This window comes from Podarcis cretensis, assembly GCF_951804945.1.
Source record: "Podarcis cretensis genome assembly, chromosome: 5".
Lineage (NCBI taxonomy): Eukaryota > Metazoa > Chordata > Lepidosauria > Squamata > Lacertidae > Podarcis > Podarcis cretensis.
Genome location: NC_137174.1, coordinates 101,850,039 through 101,875,097, shown reverse-complemented (window position 1 = coordinate 101,875,097; position 25,059 = coordinate 101,850,039). Strand labels below are relative to the sequence as shown.

The 25,059-nt window shown below is 49.8% G+C and overlaps 1 protein-coding gene and 1 long non-coding RNA gene across 2 annotated transcripts in view; one reads left to right on the top strand and one right to left on the bottom strand.

The window, feature by feature from the left end:
• The window catches only part of LOC307217218, a 671,692-nt gene that overhangs the window by 55,960 nt on the left and 590,673 nt on the right, over positions 1–25,059 (bottom strand). The window lies entirely within an intron of this gene.
• Positions 3,808–25,059, top strand: part of FGF12 (fibroblast growth factor 12) — a 233,646-nt gene continuing 212,394 nt past the window's right edge. Inside the window, exons 1-2 of the mRNA XM_079978264.1 lie at positions 3,808–3,916; positions 4,085–4,303. Coding sequence (XP_079834390.1) covers positions 4,297–4,303 — 7 coding nt within the window. The 5' untranslated portion in view covers positions 3,808–3,916; positions 4,085–4,296. The remainder of the gene's footprint in view (positions 3,917–4,084; positions 4,304–25,059) is intronic.

Below are 25,059 nucleotides of genomic sequence, written 5' to 3'. Positions count from 1 at the left end.
GGTTGAATTTGTAATGAAGTCTTAATAATTCTCTTCCTACTAAAGGTTTTTTTTGACCCTAGACCATGAATCAGTGTCCCGCTGTGAATCCCATGGCCATTTCACACATTTTTCTCAGCAGAGAGAAGCAGCCAATCCCAGCACCTCAATGTGTGTGATGCTCATGTTTGTGTCATCACAATTTACATTTTTCTAAGGCTGCAGTTTGAAACAGGGTAAAGCAGCTCTCTGTGGGCTACGCAGCATCACAGGCCACGATCCTAGACCTGTCGGTAGACGAAGAACTTTGCTTGGTAAAATCATTGAGCTAAACAGTACAATAAGCTCAGTGCGAAATCGCTCTCTTTCCTGAATCTTGTGAGATTTAATAAAAGCTGCTCAGATGCAAATGCAAGCTTACTTCACAATTGGAATAAGAGGTGTTAGGAATTGCAGCAATAACTGTGGAATGAAGTCCTGTATTGATACAGTTTAATTGGATTGAGGCTGCTATTCCAGAGGAAAGGAAATCTTTAATAAAGAATCTACTAATCTCATCAGAAAACCTGGGGTCACTTCAGTGGAAGAATCCACACTTTCCAGCTTCATGGGAATGGTTACGGAAGCATTTGGCTCTTGCAGAAACTTTATTCAGAAAAGAAATGGCGGTGGAGGACATGTTTTGCAAATGACTGGAGAGAAAATCGTGGCAGTATTATAGGAGCTTACAGCAGCAACTTACTGGTATAAGAATAATTAGTGAATTAAGAAGAAGAAGAAGAAGAAGAAGAAGAAGAAGAAGAATTTAGGAAAGAGAGAACTATATGAAAACAGCCTGCTGGCTCAGGCCAAAGGGGCATATCTAGTCCAGGATCGTGTCCTCAGAGTGGACAACCAGATGTTCTTGTGCAAGCAGGATTCAAGCACAAAAGCAACTCTCCCCTCCTGCTGTTTCCAGCACGTGGAATTCACAAGCATTTATGCCTCCAGCCATTATGGCTACTAGCCATCGATAGCTTTCTCCTTTGCAGGCTATTTTTCTATTGTTCTTACAAACATGGCCAGTGCAAGTGATTCTCCAAGGAATCAGGTGCAGATGGAGGGGCTGAAGAGACCACTAAACCAACATAGTTGTAGGAGTGATTTATTTATTTATTTAGGGCATTTGTACCCCATTCTTCAGCCAAAAGGGCTTCCAGAGTGACCAATAATCAATTCATAGGAACATGGAATTGCAGAGTTGGAAGGAAACCTGAGGGTCATCCAATCTTTTGCCATATGTGGGTCTCCAACCCATGATCCTGAGGTTAAGAGTCTCTTTTTTTATTAATATATCTTTATTAATTTAAAATAAATACATTTATGAAAAACAGACATACATACAAGTGAACAAACATACAATTGAACAAACAAATAACAGAAAAATCAGACAAACCACCACACTATAAGATATAAGAAGATTAATATAATTATCATCATATATATGATATACTGTATATGACATATGATGAGATTAAGAGTCTCATGCAGTACTGACTGAGCTATCCCAGCAACTAAAACAAGACAGCCCCTACCCACAGGCTTACAATTTTAAACACCCACCCACCCAAGGGAAAAGGGACAGGAAAGGAGGAGGAGCTATACCTGCACAGGTGCCACCACGGCAGTTCATTTTCACTGTGCAGGATCTTGAAAAGTTGCTGGACAGGAGTCTTCAGGCAGGATGCTGGAGGCGGAGCAGGAGAGCCGGGGTACAAAGGGCCATGAGACGTCCCCTTTGTGCTAAGGCCACACTGCAGCCACAGAACATGAGACTTAGTGGTGGAACAGAGGAGCTTTTACCCCATTCTCAGAACCCCAGAACACATGGACATCCGATGAAGGTGAATGTTGGAAGATTCTGGACAGATAAAAGGATTTACGCCCTTCTTCACACAGCGCATAGTTAATCTAGGGAACTGTCTCCTACAGAAGGCAGTGACGGGACGGCCACCAAATTGAGATGGCTTTAAAAGAGGACTGGACCAATTCCTGGAGGAGGGAAGGGCTATTGGTGGCTGCTAGCCACAATGACTGTGCCCTGCCTCCCCTGTTACAGCCAATAATTCTTCTGAATCCCAGTTGCTGGAAATCACAGGAGGGGAGAGGGCTCTTTCAAATCCTGATTGCTGGCTTCCCACAGTCATCAGTCAAACAGCCTTGGTCCTATATACCTGAAGGAGCGTCTCCACTCCCATCGTTCAGCCCGGACACTGAGATCCAGCTCCGAGGGCCTTCTGGCGGTTCCCTCATTGCAAGAAGTGAGGTTACAGGGAACCAGACAGAGGGTTTTTTACACTCAATTGGGAGCCACCCAGAATGGCTGGGGAAACTCAGCCAGATCAGATGGGCGGGGTATAAATAATAAATTATTATTATTATATATCATTAACTGCTTGGCCACTGTGAGAACAGGAAGGGCCACTGGCCTGGTCCAGCGGGCTATCCTTATGCTCTTATGGCAGCTGCCTCCCAGAGCCCACTACCCAAACAGCCTCAACAAAGCATGAGTGGGCATGACTATGCCATTTTCCTGCCAAGCACCAGGGGGTGGCGTAGCCCTGCCCGCATCCTTGGCTGTCCCCATATCACCATGAACAGAAATTGCTGTGAATGCACAACAAAATGGACAGTGGGAGGCCATGGGCATGTGAGCATCCAGAGGCAATGTTCATTGGGAGCCACAATCAGGTTGTGTTACACCAGTGGCGGACTGACCCTTCTTCCAGTGGAAATCAGACCGGCCTGCTCCCTGTTGAACTTCTGGCGCCCACGGGAGACCTTTAGTCTTCTATCAGGCATCTTAACAGAACTCTGGTTTCCTTGTTTCAACTGATCATTATTATTTTTACCTCTTTCTGCATTTTATTTCTTGTGCACCAACTGCAGTTAAGTGGCATATAAATTCTTTAAATGATAATAATAAAAAAACTAGTACCAATTCCCCCCCCCCAAGCCTAGACTGCTAATTTGGGTTAGAATGGTGGAGCCCCTCCCTTGCCCACCCTCTTAAGTCTGGTTCCAGCCTCCTTACATCTCTTTTGGAGTTTTGTCTTCTCCAGTTTAGCAGTGAGGTCCCAGTATGCTGGGACGAGGCGGAGCTTGCAAATGGGTTCGGTTGGAAGCTTGGCTAGGTTCGATCGAGCTGTGGAAGTCCATGTCTGGCTTCCTGAGAGCGGCAGCTGTAAAAATGCAAAGAAAGGCCCTTGCCTCCTTCCTCCGGGCCTGGTTATCGGAGAAGGTCCTCCTTCTTTGGCCCATTTCGCAGAGCAAGGCGAGCCTTGCACGAGGCGGCGAGGTGCGGCGGCGCTCGCCTGCCCGCTCAGCGCTCTCCCTTCTCTTCCGCCGCGATGCTGAGGCAGCGCCGAGCTTCGCCCCCAGGGGCTGAAGTCAAGAGCATCGCCATCCCGGGACCCGCGGGCCAGGAAAAGTGTCGTATAAACGCTCCCGGCGCACGAGGCCAAAAGCCTCGCAGCAGCAGCAGCAGGAGGAGGAGGGGGTGGTGGTCTCCAACCGAAGCCCTCCTCCTCCTCCTCTTTCTCCGAACAGAAACTCATCCCGGGGCGCGGAGAACTCCGGAGTCCCCGGCCACTCCCCGTCCCGCTGGATTCCGCTCTCCAGTGCGCGCTTTCTCCCCGGCCGAGGCCTCCCTGGGACCAAAGCGCCGCGCCAAGCGCTTTTGGCGGCTCCGGGAGCGAGCGCGCGGCCGGAGCGAAGAGGAGGGGAAGGGAGGCGGCGGGGGGGGGGGGGCGCATGCGCCCTGCCGGCTCCCCGGCGCCTGTGCCGTGCGTACAACAGAGGCAGCCGAGTGGGCAAAGCCGGCAGTTGTACCTGCAGCACCAGCGCCGGCGGACAGCTCCTCTGCGCTCCGCCCGCCGCCCGCCGCCTCCGCCGCCAGGTAACGCTCGCTTCCTGCGCCAACCTCCATCCCTGCATCCCTGCATCCCTGCATCCATCCCTGCATCCCTCCATCCATCCATCCATCCATCCCGGGGTCCCTGCGGGTTGCGCAGCGGCGCGCAGCTCCCTCCCTGCGGGCGCTCACCCTTGCGGTGCTTGCTTGCAGCCTCCGGGTGCCGGGAAAGCCTTCGCCGAGGAGGAGCCGGAGGAGGAGCCGGAGCCGAGCAGGAAGAAGCGGAGAGGAAGCCCCGACGCGCCGCCGGGGATCCGGGCTGGAGGAGCTGCGGAAGCCGGAGGAGGAGGAGGAGGACCAGCACCCGAGCCCACCAGCCCTCCCCAAAGTTCCCGGCAACTTCGCGGCGCCCGGACAGCTCGGCCATGGAAGGTAAGGGCGGGCGGGCGCCCACGGTTTCTCCTCGCCCGAGCACCGCAGTGCGAGCGGAGGTCGAGGCTGGGCAGAGCCCATTGCAGCAGCGGCGGCGGCGGCGGCGGGCTAAGGAGGCTCCGCCGCCGGGCTCTGGGCTTGCGCCGCACGCCGCCCAGGGGGCGAGAACGGGGAAAGGCCTTCGCCCCGAGCGCCGAAGCTGGCTCCCGGAGGTGGATTTCCGGGGCGACTCCCTGGCTCTGAGCCGGGAAGCGATTTAATTAATTTTTTGAATGCAATTGTAAATTGTAGGGCGTGTTTCTTAGGAGGGTTGCGGGGCGTCTCGTTTTGCTGGGAAGAGACTCGCCGTACAAGCCCCGTCCTTACCCCCACGCGACGAGGCATCTGCTGCATGCAGGACCCAGTGGCGCCATTTGGGGGGGGAGGGCAATGCTGAACCCCCACCCCACCTTCCAGAAAAGGGGAAGCCGTGCAATGTTGTTTTGGCTGCTTAAGGAGAGTCCCTTGATCTAGCGCTCCCCCCGCCCTCCGCGCCTCCGTCAGTGCATTGCATTGCATCCTTGCTCATAAAATATTTCACACACACACACACCCCGACCCACCCAGGTTTGGGGGCGCATCGTGGGGGGGGGGTCGTGTCTCCTGCATCCAAACAGGCGTATACAAATTGCATCCGATTCGATTTGCTTTGCTCGTTTTGCATAAGTACGTGAACTCTCCAAATCTCTAAATATTAATTACTGATTGACGTTGCTGGTGGCCCATCCCGCCGGCCAATGGAAAAAAAGCGTGCAGGGAGACGCTGCTCTTATTTAACACCCCCCCCCCCAGTCTCATGCTCCCCCCCCCCTTTTATTACACAAGGTGGCTGGGAAGCTCTGATACAGCAAGAATGAGGAGCTGGTGTACCCAGGTCTTCCTTTAAGACGGAGGCTGCCTTTGAAACCCCGGGCTCCGTTTTAATAACTGCCCTGTCAATCAAAGGCAGTTTGGGGATATCTGATTATAGGCGACTTCAATCCCACGGAGGGATCCTACCCTCTCGAGCGGCAAGGGGGGTGTACCTGAGGTTCAGAACAGGCCCCGCAAAATGAGTGATTCCGTTATATATGAACAGCAGCACCAGGGAATCTCATTGACTCCAACACCTCGATGAAGGCTTGTTTTCAAAGCAGACTGCTCCCCCTCCCCCCTCCCCTGTTGTGATGTAGGTGTGTTGCTGGTCTGCACGTTGGATGCCATAAAAATCGTGGGGTGGGGACATAATAACCCATTATATGCATAGTCATGCATCCAGAAGCAGATGGATGCCTCTCCGTGTTGCTGGCGGGCAGGCGGGCGGGCGAGCAAGAGGAGCCTCGGGAAGGGAGGCGAGCAGCCTCTTCCCTCGCCTTGGCAGCCAAAGCAGCGCTATTACCAGAGATTCTGCGATAGCGTGGCGCGATAGCCCTCGCCTTCTTGGATCTTGAGCGGCGAGAGGGAGAGGGAGGGAGCCATCTGGCCGCGGTTTCTGCCTGGCCATCCTAATTCGGTGCTCACGACTTGCAAGGATGCGCTTTATTGCTGTCGAAGTTCTTGGAGCCCTTGGCTTGGCGGAGAAGGCTGGGGGGGGGGGGAATCCTGGGCTTCGGGTACTCCGAGATGTTTTCCGCCCGGGGGTGGCGGCGGGGTCGCCTTGCCGGAATCTTCAGTGCGAAGCAGGCTCAATAAGGCCTTCGAGGAGGACGGAGACGTTGGGGAAAGAAAGGGGAGAGGGAAGGAAAGGAGAATTCGGTGTGGCAGCAAGTGCTGGTTCCTTCTTGGCGGTTCCAAAAGGGAAGGCGGGTCCCAGTGCTGGGCCCAAGAAGGGCACGTTCCTCTGCTGAGGGGGCTCGATTCGTCTCTCCCCGTAGCGAACTGGCAAAGCACTCTTGACATCGGAGGGGGAATTGAAGGGTTAGGCGAGGGTTGGAGCAAAGGCTGGAGGTTGAAGGATCTAGAGCAATTATTTTCAGCAGGCAGGTTTCCCTACAAGCGATGGTCTGCTGTTTCAGGATTGACAACCACACTGAAACCCCCTCCCGCATAACATATTCCAATGACCCTCAAGGGCCAGCAACTTGGAATAATAACATGAAAAGCTGGTGAGATCCCCAGAAGGGCACGGCACTCCTGCGATCTAGCTCACCTCTGTCCCAGACTAGCCCGAATTTTGGTGAATTTCCATTCTCGCTCTCTCAGATTTCACGCACAGAGACCAATCTGTGATTGACCATGCACTTAAAAGGGGGTTTCATCTAATAACCTGCAAAGCGGTGTTTGTGAGGACTGAATTCCGCCTCCTCGGTTACAGCCTATCACCCCTGTACCACCATTCATTCTTCAGGGTGCAAGAACGGTGCTTCGTTAAGGAGAACCTCCCCCGTACATTTATTTATTAATTTCAAAACTTCAGTGCTTGCAGTTTCCACAGCGTTCCTTCCTCGGTAACACATTCCCATGTGGGTGGTCGCCTCTCAGGCCTGCGCCGGCCTCACCTTTGGCCCTGTCGATCCTGCGCGGGCCACCTGTGCGGCCCTTCGCGCCAGGGCAGGGGATGCCGGTGTTGCAGTTTGCCTTTCTCGCGTGGACTGTGCCATTTCAGGCCACAGGTGGGTGAGAGGGGGCCTTGCATGGAAAGCTCGGAGATCAGAACTGGGTTGGGCCCTCCTCATTGCTTCGTTTTCCATCGGAAGGGAAGCCTTCCATTTTGCGCTTTCTATTCACTTTTTACATGCCTTGTCAATAATAGCAGCATTTCAATACATGTTTCCCCTCTCTGTTCATGCAAGAATGGGAGAGTCCCAGGAGTACAGATGAGTCTGGATGTGCCTCTCTAACACACCAGGGACTTTAAGGATAAAGCTCTCAGGGCAAAGAGCCTGGTCCCCAGGCTAATGTACACTTTGCTTTTTAGAAAGGTATCTTTCCCTGGGAAATCTAGAAAGTGGCCCTGGAGTGGGTTGACATAGGAGATTTGTGACGTGACACCCTTGCTGCCCCTTCGGTTTTCTGAAGCTGGTTTTAAAGTTATGCTGCAAGTGGGTTTATAGCTTTTCCCTTCTCCCCAGAGGTCTATAGAGGTTGGGGTGGCACAGCAAAGATCCCTAACACAAGGAGACTCAGAACCCTCCCCAAACTACAGTTCCCAGAATAAAAGGTAAAGGGACCCCTGACCATTAGGTCCAGTCGTGTCCAACTCTGGGGTTGCGGTGCTCATCTCACTTTACTGGCCGAGGGAGCCAGCATACAGCTTCCGGGTCATGTGGCCAGCATGACTAAGCTGCTTCTGGTGAACCAGAGCAGCACAAGGAAACGCCGTTTACCTTCCTGCCAGAGTGGTACCTATTTATCTACTTGCACTTTGACGTGCTTTCAAACTGCTAGGTTGGCAGGAGCAGGGACCGAGCAACGGGAGCTCACCTCGTCACAGGGATTCGAACCACCGATCTTCTGATCGGCAAGTCCTAGGCTCTGTGGTTTAACCCACAGCGCCACCCACGTCCCTTGTTCCCAGAATACTTTGGGAGAAAACATGACCATCAAACTGAGCCAAAACCAGTATATCTTGGCAGCAATCATGGCCATGTGGACTAGTCACTTAATGCAAGGAGTAAGGCGTAGGAAGGCAGGGAGGAGAGATGGGATGTTTGCAGCCTCCACTCTTGGGTCAAGATGGAATATTTCTCCAGTTCACTTTTAATTTGTTTACCACCTTTCAAGGCACTTTACAAGCCACAGAAACAACCAAATGTACAACAAAGACCACACATCCGATAACAATCCATTGCAATGGAAATAAGTCAGAATTTTAAAAAAATGACTTTAAAATAAACAACTTATATAAAATGCAGTAGTGTTCAATGATCTATTTAGAATATAATATTATGCAATGAAATTAACTCTCAGAGCATCAGCAAATAATAATTAAGCAGAAACTCAATCTCAACTATTACAATAAATAATTACCGATTAATCACATAATGCCTTCTTTATATTCTGGATGCATGTTCTATAGTATTATATTAATACTATGTTTGCAGGTTTGCAATTGTCATGGCCTCTGGTTAGTATGATATACTTCCAGAACTGAGTACTAGACTATAATCAATAAAAACAACAGCAAAGTCGCAATACACAAAAGACCATGTCAAAAGCATGTGTCGGCTGTGCTGCACTTTCCGCCTTACTCTCTCTCTCTCTCTCTCCCTCGGTGGACTCCAGCAAAATCTCTGAAGACTTGGCATCGCTCTGTCTTTTCTGCTCACTCGTCACTCTTAACAGCAGCTTTTTTTGCTGGGATGGAGCAGAATGCAGCTCCAGCCCACTCATCAGCTTTGCCAAGGCTAACAGTAGTTAACACTGGAGATTAGGGATGCCTTGGCCTTTGGCCACGGCCTTTGGCTGCAATAAAAAAAGGACTGGCCCAAGGAAGGAAGGAGGGCTGCATGGAGCCAGAAAGACAAATTTCCAGCCCGATCCCAGTGGCTGATCTTGCAGTCATGGATCATGCGCTCCGAAGAAGGGCGAGAGGACTTCAGAGGGCTCATTGCTGTTGCTGCTTTAGGAGCCCTGCATGGCAGGAGATCACACTAATCCACAGTCCGTGTATCTGAGGCATAGCCAAGTCCCCCAGGTGCGACCCTGTGCAATGATCCCTCACATCCCTGCAAAGCAGTGAGCAACCGTCCCACTCGCTGGAAAGGACAGAGGGAGAGTGTGATCTTGTGCTCGAATCCTTCTTGTGGCTTTCCCAGAGGCCTCTGGTTGGCCTGGCCTCAAAAAAGATATTGCACAGTTGGGAAAGGTTCAGAATAGGGCCACCAAAATGAATGAGGGGCTGGAGCGGCTGCCCTGTGAGGAACAGTTGCAGCCTTTAGGGCTTTTTAGCTTAGAGGAAAGGCGAGGGAAGTTTGTAAGATTATGCACAGAGAAAGAGGGTGGGGGAAAGATTTTCTCCCTCCTAACTCTAGAACTCGTGCACATCTGATGACGCTGAATGTTGGAGGATTCAAGACAGAGAGAAGAAAGTCCTTCTTCATGCAGTGCAGAGTTCGAACGATGGAATGTGCTCCTGGGGGGGGGGGGGCAGGAATGGCCACCAATCTGGATGGCTTAAAAGAGGATGGGACAAATGCATGGAAATGGAGAGAGCGATCGGTGGCTCCGCTCTGCCTCCACAGCTGGAGTCAGCGATGATTCTGAATCCCAGTCGCTGGAAACCACAGGAAGGGAGAAGTGCTCTTGTGTTCGAATCCTGCTTGTGAGTTTCCCACGGAAGCATCTCTTTGACTTCTGTGAGCACAGGATGCTGGACTAGATGGGCCACTGGCCTGACCCAGCAGGCTGCTTTTATGTCCTCCTTTTCTCCACCAGCATTTCTTACTTCTTTTCCCACCTGTGCTTTGCACCTTCCGGGCAGGAGAATTGTTAAAAAACTGGCCTGATGTGGACAGAAAAAATGGTGACTCCACCTTCATCTCTGATCGGGGTGCTGTGTGCTGCACTGAACACATACCGACTCTGCCCTGGCAGTTTTTTTAGGGCCTAAGTGGGCGTGATCATAGAATCATAGAATGGTAGAGCTAGAAGGAACCCCAGGGGTCATCTAGTCCAACCCCATGCAGTGCAGGAACATCAAGATTCATAATTTTGCAGGAGATTCATAATTTTATTATTCGAAATGCACTTTTGTGTGCATGTCTCTGAGAAAGGGATTAGGGTTGGGGAAGGGGGGATACAATCATTTTTTCCTGTGTTGTGGCCCTAATTCTACCCCACCCCTGTAGCTGCTATTAGTTGTGGAAAGGGAAGCACACAGGCATATAGCAGCTGAATAAATGGATGGAGGAGTCGGATGTGTGTTGGGGAGTTCCAAAAAGAGAGGACTAGGACCTTGAGGATAATATGGTGTGTAGGATGTAGGGATAGGGGCAGCATTTCCATGGGGCAGAAAAAGAACACACCTAGGGGGGAAAAGACTATCCTCTGACCATGGACAGTTCTTACTAGGGGTCACTGTTAATTTTTTGGGGAGAGAGGAACAAAGCATTTATTCTAAAAGGCAGGGAGCGCATGTTGTCCCCTGCATACTTCTCATCTGTAGGAAACCCCCCAGCCCCCCTTTCCTTCTTTAGGTCCCCAGCATGTCCATATGCAAAGACTTCACTGCAGGACTTTTTGTCCTGGGACAAAAATGTATAAACCCAGCAACCTGTGTTTGCGTGATATTGAAAATATAAGCTGCTACAGTCTACTTTGAAAGCCGTGAAACGCACAACACTGCAGACTTGGAGGGTCAGTGTTATTCGCGGGCTGGAGTAGGACTTGGGAAACCAGGGGTCAAATCCAGACTCCGGAAGCCGGCAGGTTGAATTGGGCCAGCCTCCCTCTCTCCTGCCTTGCAGGCTTCTTGGGAGGATAAAATGAGTATGTGGAGAAGGGGGCTGTGTCCCACCTTGAGGCTTCCTGGAGGAAGGGCATGGGGCAAGATGTGCTTGGGGGGGGGGTTCATTCTCCAGGCTGGGGAAAGGTAGCCTAGACACGGACTCTGAGAAGGGGGCCAAGAAGGGTGGGCTCAGTCAGTGCCCAGAGCACTGTGGCATATTAATAATTCTTCATGGGTTCTGCTCTCCCTCTTTTCCCTAGCAATAAATGCCAGGAAATGCCATTTCCCCAAGAGCCATGGAACAAGCAAGGGGAAGGGGGCAGGGATCTATTGATGACAGAAGTTTATACAATTATGCCTGGCATGGAGAAAGAGGATAGAGAATAGTTTTTCTCCTTCTCTCCTAATGCTTGCACTCGTGGACACACAATGAAGCTGAAGGTTAAAGGATCCAGGACAGAGAAAAGGAAAACAAAAAATTCCTTCCAGTAGCACCTTAAAGACCAACTAAGTTAGTTCTAGGCATGCACACGAAAGCTCATACCTAGAACTAACTTAGTTGGTCTTTAAGGTGCTACTGGAAGGAATTTTTTGTTTTGACTATGGCAGACCCACACGGCTACCTATTTGTAAGAGAAAAGGAAGTATTTCTTCATGCAGTGCAAAATGAAACTGTGGAACTCCTCGCCACAGGAGACGGTGGGGGCCCCCCCACCAACTTGGAGGGCTTTAAAAGAGGATTGGACAAATTCATGGAGGTGAAGAGGGCTGTGAATGGCCACAATGCTTCTGAATCCCGCATGCTGGAAACCACAGGAAGGGAGAGTAGCTCTCGCACTCAGGTCCTGCTTGTGGGTTTCCTACTGCGAGGACAGTTGGACTAGATGAACCACTGGCCTGATCCAGCAGTCTCTCCTTATGGTCTTATGTGCACAAGCAGCGCCAAGCCTTTAAGGAAGCCCCCTTTCCAGGAAATGCTGTCTGTCCGTAGGGCTCCCTCCTCTCTGACCCACACTTCTCAACCCCCCCACTCCTTCTCCTCCAGTTCTCCCCCCTCTTTCCCTCCCACCCTCCTGCTATCTCACTGAGGTCCTTCTCCTTTATCTTGGCTGGAACTGAGTAAACTTGCTGACGGAGATGAGCGATGGATGAGGCTGCTGGGGGCTGATGTAGCAGGATGGTTTTCTGGCGAGAGGGAAAGGCGGCTGTTTGCTCAGCACAGTTGGGAGACAAAGGAAGGGCAAAGGCGCAGAAGGGGGGTGCTGAATCAAGAGGTTTGGGGGCTGCTGGGTTCGCGCTCCAGGCCTATATGCAGGGAACTGGCACGACAGCTTTCCTACCCTTGACTCTTTCCTTTCTGCATCACTTTGGAGAACGGGAATATTTCATTCCTTCTCCTGGAGTTGTTTTTATTTGTGTTCTCCTCTGCTGCATATCTGATGGATGGAGTTAATCTGCAGGATGTTTCTGCCCTAAGGATTTATGGAGGGCAGCCCACAGCACTCCGTGTTTTATGGACACAATAGGATTGGCGTAGATGGCCTGCCTGTACTTCTCTAGAGCAGGGAAGGGTCCTTTCCGGTTCTCGATTGTTCGTGATACATTATTAATGCAAATAACGTTTATCCTGAACTTGAGGACTGCGTGTGAGAGAGGGAAAGCACCTCTTCAAAGGGGCAGAAGAGTGCAGATAGCTCACAGAATCATAGAGGTGAAGGGTTGGAAGGGACACCAAGAGTCATCTAGTCTAACCCCATGCATGTAGGAATTGCAGCTAATCTTTGGAGTACTGTGTCCAGTTCTGGGCACCACAGTTCAAGAAGGACACTGACAAACTGGAACGTGTCCAGAGGAGGGCAACCAAAATGGTCAAAGGCCTGGAAACGATGCCTTATGAGGAATGGCTAAGGGAGCTGGGCATGTTTAGCCTGGAGAAGAGGAGGTTAAGGGGTGATATGATAGCCATGTTCCAATATATAAAAGGATGTCACATAGAGGAGGGAGAAAGGTTGTTTTCTGCTGCTCCAGAGAAGCGGACACAGAGCAATGGTTCCAAACTACAAGAAAGAAGATTCCACCTAAACATTAGGAAGAACTTCCTGACAGTAAGAGCTGTTTGACAGTGGAATTTGCTGCCAAGGAGTGTGGTGGAGTCTCCTTCTTTGGAGGTCTTTAAGCAGAGGCTTGACAACCATATGTCAGGAGTGCTCTGATGGTGTTTCCTGCTTGGCAGGGGGTTGGACTCGATGGCCCTTGTGGTCTCTTCCAACTCTATGATTCTATGATTCTATGATTCTATGATTCTAAAACTTCCAGGCAGTGGGAACCCAGCTGGCTGCTGAATGAGAGGATAGCATCTGGGCTCGGGGAGAAGGGCCTCCTATAGCTCAGTGGCAGAGCGGTTGAAGGAGCTGGGTATGTTTAGCCTGGAAAAGAGGAGACTGAGAGGAGATAGGAGAGCCATCTTCAAATACCCCAAGAGCCGCCCCCCCCCATGGAAGATGGAGCAAGCTTGTTTTCTCCTGCCCTGAAGGGTACGACTTGAATCCATGGCTTCTCGTTACAGGAAAGGAGATTCCGACTCAACACTAGGAAGAACTTCCTGGCAGTAAGAGCTGCTCCACAGTGAAATGGACTCCCCCGGGAGGTCTCTCCTTCCTTGGAGGTTTTTAAGCAGTGGTTGGGTGGCCATCTGTCAAGGATGGTTTAGCTGAGAGTCCTGGATCGCAGGGGGTTGGATTAGATGACCCTCGGAGGTCCCTTCCGACTCTACAATTGTATGATAAGCCAGCAGTGCCTAATCACAATCAACTCAAGAGAGGATATTGCAGAGTTAGGAAAAGGGCAACCAGAGGGATAAGGTGGTGGAGCACCCTCCCCTATTAAGAAAAGCTGCAGCGCTTGGGAAGATCTAGTTTAGAGAAAAGGCACATACGAGGCAGCCCCCATCTCATAACGCTAGAACTCATGGAAGGAGAATGCTGGAAGGTTAAGGACAGATATAGAAAAGTCCTTATTCAAACAGCATATAGCCTGTGGAACTCACTGCCACTGGAGGCAGTGGATGGCTTTAAAAGAGGATTGGACAAATTCACGGAGGAGGTGAGCGCTATTGGTGGCCGCTATCCAGAACAGCTCTGCTCTGCTTCTACAGTTGCTTGCTGGTTTCCCATTGGGGCATCTGGTCGCCCCCTGTGAGAGCAGGATACTGGATTGGATTGGCCTGATCCAGTGGTGTTGGTGGGGAGAGAAGCCTTCCTGGCTCCAAAGGCACAGGGGTGAATCTCTTCTTCCTGCTCCTGCAAACCGAGTGTTGGAAAGTCCATCCCTAGCCTCTTGCTGAATCCCTTTCTTTCCCCTTCTTTCCTCTCCCTGAGTGGCTGCAACATCTGCAAATCAGCATGTGCCCCCCCCCCTTCTCCCAAAAGATCCAGAGAATTCAGAGATGCCCTTACGGCGATGTCTGAGCGAAGAGCGTTCAGTATGCACACTCTCAGGTCCGTGTAGGGAGAGAGAGGAACGGGGAAATATCAATTTTTCATTCAAAGGCCCTTCTGCCGCACTTCACGGTGGATTTGGTGCGCCATCAACCACTATATCACGAATGGGGTTTTCAAAAAGAGGCAGCAGGAAAGGCAAGGCAAGACGTGGCCTTAGAAATAGCGACTGATCTGTGCAAACTGCACAGCTGTGGAAAAAAGAGATACAACAACAGGGAAAGGATGGAAAAGCCACAATCCGTTGAGATATCGGCAGTTTTTGCTTCAGTTCATCCTTTGCTTGTGGCAGAGTATAGAATCATAGAATTGTAGTGTTGGAAAGGACCCCCGAGGGAGTCTGTTACACCACCAAACAGCTCTCACAGTCAGGAAGTTCTTCATCATGTTTAGTCAGAATCTACCTTCTTGTTGTTTTAATCCATTGGTTCAGATCCTACCCTCTGGAGCCGCAGGAAACAAGCTTGCTCCGTCTTCCATGGCTCAGCCCTTTGGATATTTGCAGATGGCTCTCACCTCTCAGTCCTCTTTTCTCCAGGCTAAACATACCCAGTTCCTTCAAGCGTTCCTCATCAGGTTTGGTTTCCAGACCCTTGCTCATCTTGGTTGCCCTCCTCTGCACACCTTCCAGCTTGTCAAGAGCCTTCTTCAGTGGAGCTCAGAACTGGATGGAGTCTTCAGGTGTGTTCTGAGCAAGGCTGGGTAGTCAAATTCCTGGGATGGGTCTAGCCTTCTCTGAATGCATCCCATGGATTTTATCTTCCCCCATTTCCCATTGTCATAGGCAGGGGTGGAGGAAGGGGGCTGCGGTAGGTGTGGTCTGCCCCAGGTATCACCACTGAGGAGGGGGGCAAAATGCCCGGCGGCACTCACTGTGGGGCCTGCAGCGCACCCGAGCCACACATCTCTCCTGCCCAAACAGTCTGCCCGCTGTCTCCTCCCCAGCTATAGGGCAGCTGAGTGTGTGGGAATGTTCAGGGGTGCAGGAGAGGATATATTGTTGAATTATAGCCTTTCCAACTTGTGTAAACAAGTTCACAATTTAGCAGAGTAACATTCCCCTTTTTTGTAAAATTAGCAGATGCGTTTGCTCAGGCTTGCTAAAGCCTTTATAATAACTGTTCTGGTATTTTCACCTAATTCCCTCATAAAAGATAAGACACGACACAGTCTTCTATAAAAGTATAAAAAGGTTTACTCACACATCATTCTGTTCACAATAGGATCCCAGAAGGCAGACTTAGAAAAGTAACATATACCTGGAAACTATCTCATAAGGAGACTGTCCCCTTGTCCTCTCTTGGAGAGCATCTTTGGCTAAGTAGATGTTGCTTCTTCGATGCATGTAGTCAAAGAGAGAGAGATGGCTGCCCTGCCCTGTGCTTTTGTTGTTACCTGCGCAGGTGAGGCCATGCCCACCTCTAATCACATGCAGAGGAAGTCTGTCCCAGCCCAGAAGGAAACAGGAAGTTGACCTGCTGGCTGGACAAACATTCCTCCCCATGTGTAACATGTTCGCTCTAGGAATGTTGTACTTGACTGCACTTGTGTTTCACATCCAACAGAGTGGGAGGAGGCAGGCAGACTCTGGAGGCCCCGCGGTTTGCCCCACCCCTGTGGACAACTCGCCCCGCCCTCGCCCCACCCCTATGGGCGGCTCGCCCTGTCCCTGGGTACCCCACTCCAGGCACCCGAGTGGCTTCCTCCACTGCTGGTCATAGGGGCTTGGAATACTTCCATGAGGCTCATAAAGCAGATCAGTGCAGGAAGGTGTCGATGTTTCCAGCATGGCAGTGTTGGGGAGTCACAAACAGGGCTGGACAAAAGAAACCTTGCGCAATGAGAGCCACCACTAGCATATGTCTCCTGCACAAATCACCTTGGAACGAGTCAGAGATGGACACGAGGGCACTGGTACACATGTCTAAAGTCACCTTCAGAGATTCTTTTCTATGCTCACCTGGCACCCACACAAGAATGTAAGATAGAGAAGAACCTGCTGGATGTAGGCTCAGGGCCCAACAAGTCCAGCACCCTGTTCTCCCAGTGGTCCAACATGAGCTCCAACTAAATTATGCCAAGACCAAAATAATGGTCTTTGCCGCTTGACCGAAACCTAATTTATGGTCAATTAATGGTATTCCTTTAGAGCAGGTCAGTTGCTTCAAATACCTGGGTCAGGTTGTTAGATGAACTAGGTCCTTCTTGGCGCACAGAGAATACATAGCCTCGAACGCATCGAAAGCAGCCTTGGTGATTAGAACCCTGTACTCTAAGAAACAGGCACAAACTGTCAAAGTTGCCTTGCGACTCTTTAAAATGAAAGTCCTCCCTCTCCTACTGGTGGGCATTGCCTTAGGCTCACGTAGGGACTTTGAAAAATTGGAATCTATCCAAACCCAATTCCTCCGGGCCATACTCAGGATCCCCCCCTCCGTGGCAGGTGCGATCATGAGATTGGAAACCGGTTGTCAAGCCTTTAGGTATGTGGCCCTGAAAGCGAAGTTATGGCTATGGCTCAAGCTCTGTTTCAGACCGGTGGGTTTGGCCCCCTTGATTCTGAGGGATAACTTTAAATCTCCATGGGAAGGGGAGATAGTGGAGGAAGTGCAGAAGTGCTGGTTGTCCTCCCTTTATATAGAGTCCATGACGTATAGCCACACAAAGGTGGTGATCGCCCAAAGATTAAGGGATATTGCCAGACAGGAGGACATAGCCCGTGTGAAACCTGGGTTGTTTCTGGGGGAGCAGATGTACCGAGCTGCTCCAGCTCGCTACCTGGCGGATATCCACTACGTGGAATACCGCAGACTATTTACCGCGGCTAGGCTGAATGTTCTTGACTCGGCGGTTCTGAAGGGAAGATATGGAGGAGTCCCATATGACCAGAGATTATGCCATTGTACGTTGGGTGAGGTAGAATCCACAGAGCACATTTTACTGAGCTGTCCCTTCTACAACGATTTAAGACAGTACCTTATAACCCCATACTTACCCCAGCTTAGTCCCCGACAAAGAGGAAAGCAGACAGCATATCTGCTAAATAAGTCTTCTGGGAAAACAACTTTGTCAGTGGCTAAATTCCTTTTCCTGGCACTCAAGTGTCGGAAACGTTTAACTGAATGCCTTGATGCGGGTTATCTGTGAGAGGTTTAGTACTGTGGCCCTACCTTATTTATGTACCCCTATGATGTTTTAGTTTATAATTCTGTATTGTGTTTTATTTCTGACTATCGGTCGAATAAAGGAAATTGATTGATGGTTCTCCCAGTGGCCGGTCAGGTGCTCCTCTGGGAAACCTGCAAACAGGACCCAAGGACAAGAGCCCTCTCTCCTTCTGTGGTATTCAGAAGCAGTGCTGCCCCCCAATGCGGTGGCAGAGCCGAGCCATTGTGCCTAGGAGCCACTGCTGGCCTTTTCCTCCCCCATGACTTTGTTGTGTGGTGTAGTGGTTAAGAGCTGTAGACTCGTAATCTGGTGAACCGGCTTCACGTCTCCGCTCCTCCACATGCAGCTGCTGGGTTACCTTCTCTGAAGTCTCTCAGCCTCACTCACCTCGCAGAGTGTTTGTTGTGGGGAGGAAGGGAAAGGAGATTGTGAGCCGCTTTGAAACTCCTTAAGGGGAGTGAAAGGCGGGATATCAAGTTCAAACTCCTCCTCCTCCTCCTCCCCTCCTCCTCCTCCTCCTCCTCCTCCTCCTCCTCCTCCTCCTCCTCCTCCTCCTCCTCCTCCTCCTCCTCCTCCTCCTCTTCTTCTTCTTCTTCTTCTTCTTCTTCTTCTTCTTCTTCTTCTTCTTGTAAAGCTATCTAGTTTGGAGGCTATCACTGCCTCCAGTGGGAGGGAGTTCCACAGTTTATCAATGTGCTGCCTGAATAAGTTTTTTCTTTCATCTGTACTGAATTGTCCAACAATCGGTGTCATTGGGTGTCCATGATTTGTAGTGTTATGAGAGAGGGAGAAGAACTTTTCTCTGCCTGAATTATAATCTGTCCTCCTTTTTCTTTCTTCTTTGGCGATCGCTCGTAGCCGAGTAAGATTGTCTTCCATAAACACGGTTTTACCAGTGAATCTGTAAGTGACTGTGGAGGCCAATTCTGGATCCACACGCAAACGTTACACCATTGAATTGGATTTGTGGCGCTGCAGATGGATTATTTTGTGCTTGTTGGTGCAGCGCTTTGGTTTTCGGGATGTGGAGCGATAGGCCAAGCTTTTCATAAGCTTCTGCGAAGATATTTAGGATGGTTTGGAGGTCATCCTCTGAGCGTGCGCACACTACGTTGTCATCAGCATACTGAAGCTCTATGGCGGAAGTTACGGTAACCTTACTCTTTACTTTCAGCCTGCTCAGATTGAAGAGCTTTCCATCTGTTCGATATATGATTTCAAAGACTTTGTAATGTTCCTAATTGTTTTAAATTATTAAATCACTGTTAGTATTTTTTATTTTTATTGTGAAAGTGGCTCCCCCCGCCCTTTTTGGAAAACATGGCTAGTCAGTTGTATTGTTCCCCACCCAGAGAACATCAGCTATTGGGCATTGTACAAATAATAGATAAAATAGTCTTTCGTGGTCCCCATTCTAGGTGGGTAGCAAGCTTTGTCACCAAGGCTGTAGTTTGAGCTCACCTCTTGAAATGTAAATCCTGTCGATGGCTCTGGTCACTTGCCTACGGGAGCCTAATATTTTGAACAGGGCCTAACATCTCTGGCAGCAGCTCATAGAATCACAAAATTATGGAGCTGGAAGGGTTGCCAAGGGTCATCTAGTCCAACCCCAGCAAGGCAGGAACCCCAGCGAAAGAATCCCTCGCAGATAGCTCTCCAATCTCAGCTTAAACCTCCTGGGGGACTCCATTCCACTGCTCTTACTGTCAGAAAGTCCTTCCTAATGTTTAGTTGGAATCACATTTCTTGTAATTTGAATCCACTGGTTCAGATTCCCCCCCCCCCCAAACTCTGGAGCAGCCGTGGGGGGCAATGAATTCTCAGCAGACTCCTCCAAATTTTGCCCCAAATTCTTCAAATCTCAAAGCCTATCAGTCTATTGGTTTGAGGCCTTTGGTAAACAGTGGGCTTTTTGTTAACATAACCCTCTCTTTAGGGTGTTGTGGTGGTGATGGGTGACGTGTGGTTTGGGAACGTCTAGCACAGGAGTTGGCAAAAAAAATTAGCCACAGGCCAGTTCACTGTCTCTCAGACCTTGTGGCGGGCCAGAGAAACAGCACCGGAGGGGGGGAGCTGGAAGAAGAGGTGAGGGGGCCAAGTTGTCCTCTTCACCCCCCAGCTGCTGTGCTTACCTTCCCTGGGGCTGCCGCCACCGCGGCCACTGCTGCTGCTTCTTGTGGGTAGGCAGAGTGAGCTTGCCCATGGAGGGAAGATGAGCGGCGTGAAAGGGCTGTCTCCATAGAGGGGCTGCTTAAAATGGCACTCAGCCAGCTCAGCCCAGCCCCCTTCCTCCTCTAGGCAGGGCAGGGAGAAGCCAGGAGGAGGGAGGGAGGAGACGCCACCGTGGTATGTGTGAGGGAGAGGGGAAGGAATGGAATGGTGCGGGGGGGGGGGAGGAATTGTGCAGCCCAAACAAACAGAATCTCCACACTGATCCACGGGCCAGATCCTGAAGACAATTGGGCCTGATCCGGCCCATGGGCCTTAGTTTGCCAACCCCTGGTCAAGCTCATAGGAGGTTACTGAGCAACCTCTTCAGCTGTTTTCAGTGTAAGCTGCAAGTTGTCCTGGTGCAGAAATGTATTTTTTCCAATATCCAGCAATAGCTAGGAGCATATCTATATAGAGATAGATAGATGATAGATGATAGATAGATAGATAGATAGATAGATAGATAGATGATAGATAGATAGATAGATAGATAGATGATAGATAGATAAAATGGACCTGGAACACAGTTTTGGAAAGTGTCCACTGTTTTTTGTGTTGAATATACAGTAGTACCTCAGGTTAAGTACTTAATTCGTATGTAACCCAAGCTACCACTGTATGCTACATGGTAATTTATGGACCTAATAGGTTTCTCAAGCCATTTGCACATGCAGATTGTAGGCACCCTATATATAGAAAGGAGCAAACCAGTGATATTTGAGAGAGCAGGTGGGGCCCATGACTTACATCATAGGAGCCTACACAACACAAAACACTGTTGCTGGATGTAGGTTTTATTTTACAGTGGTACCTCAGGTTACATACACTTCAGGTTACAGACTCCGCTAACCCAGAAATAATACCCCGGGTTAAGAACTTTGCTTCAGTATGAGAACAGAAAACATGCTCCGGCGGCGTGGCAGCAGCAGGAGGCCCCATTAGCTAAAGTGGTGCTTCAGGTTAAGAACAGTTTCAGGTTAAGAACGGACCTCCAGAACGAATTAAGTTCTTAACCAGAGGTACTACTGTATTTGTTTTTTTTTTTATCTTATATTTTGGAAATGTACACCCAGGTGTGTTTTTTCTTTAGTTTTTTGGGGGTCCCCCAAGAGAGTGGGTCCCTAAGCTAGAGCTTGTTTAGCTTATACATAAATCCGGCACTGAGGAGAGCTCGTGACCTTCTGAGGCCACCCATTCTCTTGTTGGACAGCTGTCACCATGGGGAAGTTCTTCCTGACATTTGGTAATTGGCACCCCTTGGTCTGAGTCCTCTCCTCTGGAGCAGCAGAAGACAAAGTTGCTCCTTCTTCCAGGTCCTACAGCTGTTTGAAGATGGCTGTCATGCCTCCTGTCAGTCTTCTCAAGCTCTTTCAACTGTTCCTCTGATTCTGACTGCAAACTCGGGCGAGATGTGTGGCTTCCTGATGTGGAGATGGCCACACAGAATGTGCTCCTGCGTTAAATCCCCGCAAGGCCCAGGCGGAAATGACTCGCGCTCCCGAAATCCCTGATTAATAGTGTGTTACCACGATAATGCTGCGTCCCATCGTCATCTTGGAATGAATGACGGCCGGTTGCCTTATTAATCACTAAAGCTTTGGGTTCCATATGTGCAGATAAGCCCAGGAATGGACTCTGTGCTTTCTGGGCTAGCAAAGGCTGGCTGGCACCTGTCTCTCTCTGTGTGTGTGTTTATGGAAAGGGCTTTTCGTGGGAAACTCCTTTTTGTGAATTGCAGGACATGCCGCCCTGTGGAACACCTCCCTTCAGATGTCAAAGAGAAAAACAGCTACCAGACTTTTAGAAGACATCTGAAGGCAGCCCTGTTTAGGGAAGCTTTTAATGTTCGATGGACTATTGTATTTTAATATTTTGTTGGAAGCCTGTCACGGTCTGGTCTACAGGCGACCAAAGTCCTGGCTGAGGACATCGGGACCGGGGGCAAGATGGCGGGGTGGGAGCAGGAATGAGAGTCCAGAAGCCAGGGGTCCGAGGGTCAGGAAGCAGGGGGTCATGAAGTCAAGGGTCTGAGGGTCAAGAAGCAAGGAGTCAAGAAGCCAAGGTCTGGGGATCAGGAAGCAAGAAGCCAAATGCAGCGAGGCAGGAAACGTGTTGCTGTGGCAAAAAGCCGAAGGGAAATGCTGACCTTATATCCCTTCCGGCTCTAGCCACCAAGTGTAGTGAGTTACCAATCGGCCTCACCTGTGCGGCCGCACCTTGCCTCTCCAGAACAAACTTAGGAAGGCCCCAGTCCTGCGAAGCCGTACTGGTCACAGGGCCCGGCTCCTGCACGCACTCCTGACAAAGCCGCCCAGAGTGGTTGGGGAAACCCAGCCAGATGGGAGGGGTATACATTGGCTCCCAGTGCGTTTCCGAGCACAATTCAAAGTGTTCGTGCTGACCTTTAAAGCCCTAAATGGTCTCGGTCCAGTATATCTGAAGGAGCGTCTCCTCCCCCATCGTTCGGCCCGGACGCTGAGGTCCAGCGCCGAGGGCCTTCTGGCGGTTCCCTCACTGTGAGAAGCCAAGTTACAGGGAACCAGGCAGAGGGCCTTCTCGGTAGTGGCGCCCGCCCTGTGGAATGCCCTCCCATTAGATGTCAAAGCGATAAACAACTACCTGACATTCAGAAGACATCTGAAGGCAGCCCTGTTCAGGGAAGTTTTTAATATGTGACATTTTAGGGTATTTTTCATCTTTGTTGGAAGCCGCCCAGAGTGGCTGGGGAAACCCAGCCAGATGGGCGGGGTACAAATAATAAAATAATAATAATAATAATAATAATAATAATAATAATAATAATAATAATAAACCCTTGGCCACCAATGTTCTTGCTTAATGGAGGCCCCTGACTTTTGGCCAGTCTGCGCTTCTAGCATTCAGAAGAAAGGAAAGCTCTGCTTCTGGGTCCAGGTTCCACTTCCAGGCTGCTCCAGAGGGCAGGACCCAGAGCAGTGGGTTCAAATGACAAGGAAGGGGATTCCAACTCAACGTCAGGAAGAACTTTCTGAACCTAAGATCTTCTTTTGACAGTGGAGCGGACTCCCTGGGGAGGTGGTGGACTTTCCTTCACTGGAGGAGGTCTTTAACCTACTGAATAAATGGAGACCTATATTCCAATGCAAATGCAACAATATCAGTCTTTTGGCCAGAGCAAGGGCATGGAGAGTCCATTTCCATTGTCCAGTTGTCAAATTCCAAATAGTAAGTATGTATATTCGAAAGAATGTACCCTATTTTTCCGTGTGTAAGACGACCCCTATTTTTTGAGCCCAGAATTAATAAATAATTAATTGCAACATTCCGTGTATAAGATGACCCCCAATTTTAAACTTAAAAAAATTGGAGGGAAATATAGTCTTATACACGGAAAAATACAGTATATTTGAAAGAATATTATCTTCTGAAACTTTCAGCTCCTTTGCAAAACTTAAGAATCTTTCTGTTCTGCTAGGCAAAGAGCTCTGTGTGGCTTGTGAAGCTTGCCTTTGTTGACAGAAGCAATAATAATAATAATAATAATAATAATAAAATAATAATAAAAAATCACCTACCTGTCCCCTGAGACTTAACGAGGAAACAGATCTGTATCTTGCTAAATTGCAGGGAAGCATTTAGGCATAGCCAGTGCACAGTGGGGGGGGGGGGGAGGGAAATTGGTTTTGCTACCCTCATTCTCCCGTGCTGTCTTTTTCTCCCTTTCTGCCGTGTAATTAGAGCGCTTCATCACGGAAAGCCATTCCTTTTAACGGCCCCATTTTTAATTTGCGTTCAGCCGCTCACCGCCCCCCCCCCCCCAACATGCTCACACCCGAACTTGCCGGCAAAAGCCTGAGAGGCCCCTCGATGCTGCAGGAGTTCAGCAGATGGAGATTTGGGGCGGGGGGGGGGCGGGGATGCTGAATGGTGGATGATGCCGACATCGCGTCAGATGCCTTCATTGCTACTTTACGTACGTTCAGCTGGTGTTTTTGGTGTCTGCTCGCTTGTTCAACCTGTGCTTCTTAAACTTATCTTAACTAGTAAATAAATTGAGGCTTTTCTCACCCTGAAAACTGGGGTCACGGCCCGCTTGCGGCCATTCCCTCCTTATCGTATTGCCCTCCTCCCTGCCCTGAAAAAGAGGAGTTTTCCATTATGGGCTATTTTGGAGGAAATTCCCCTGGGGGGTTGAAGTACAGTGGTAACTCGGGTTAAGTACGTAATCCGTTCTGGAAGTCCGTTCTTAAACCAAAGCGTTCTTAAACCAAGGCATGCTTTCCTATAGCAGCGGGGAAATTTACAAATGGAACACAATAGGAAGCAGAAAATGTTCTGCTTCCAAGGCAAAGTTCACAAACCAAAACACCTACTTCCGGGTTTGCAGCGTTCTTAATCCAATTTGTTCATAAACTAAGCTGTTCTTAAACCAAGGGACCACTGTACAGTGGTACCTCAGGTTAAGTACTTAATTCGTTCCGGAGGTCTTAACCTGAAACTGTTCTTAACCTGAAGCACCACTTTAGCTAATGGGGCCTCCCGCTGCCACCAGAGCACAATTTCTGTTCTCATCCTGAAGCAAAGTTCTTAACCCAAGGTACTATTTCTGGGTTAGCGAAGTCTGTAACCTGAAGCGTCTGTAACCCGAGGTACCACTGTCCCCCAAAGTCCCAATCAGTCAGACTTTATTCGGTAATGCATTCCTGGACAGAGTTTGCAAGACCATTTCCATCAGGACACAAACTATATCACGGAATATATGTTATCTTTATCTGTTCATTTTCCAGCAACCCAGCACTTTGCCATCCCTCATCCAACCGCTGCCCTTGAAATGCAGCTTTCGTTGTTGTTGTTTAGTCATTTAGTTGTGTCTGCCTCTTCGTGACCCCCTGGACCACAACACGCCAGGCCCTCCTGTCTTCCACTGCCTCCTGCAGTTGGTCAAACTCATGCTGGTAGCTTTGAGAACACTGTCCCACCATCTCGTCCTCTGTCATCCCCTTCTCCTTGTGCCCTCCATCTTTCCCAACATCAGGGTCTTCTCCAGGGAGTCTTCTCTTCTCATGAGGTGGCCAAAGTCTTGGAGTCTCAGCTTCAGGATCTGTCCTTCCAGTGAGCACTCAGGGCTGATTTCCTTCAGAATGGAGAGGTTGGATCTTCTTGCAGTCCATGGGACTCTCAAGAGTCTCCTCCAGCACCATAATTCAAAAGCATCCATTCTTCGGCGATCAGCCTTCTTTATGGACCAGCTCTCACTGGGCTATTTTGGAGGAAATTCCCCTGGGGGTGTTCAAGTACCCCAAAGTCCCAACCAGTCAGATTTCATTTGGTAATGCGTTTCTGGACACAATCTGCAAAACCGTTTCCATCAGGACACAGGCTATATAGCGAAATATGTGTTATCTTTATCTGTTCATCTTCCGGCAATCCAGTACTTTGCCATCCCTCATCCAACCGCCGTCCCTGAAATGCAACTTACTCAACCCATTTTTATT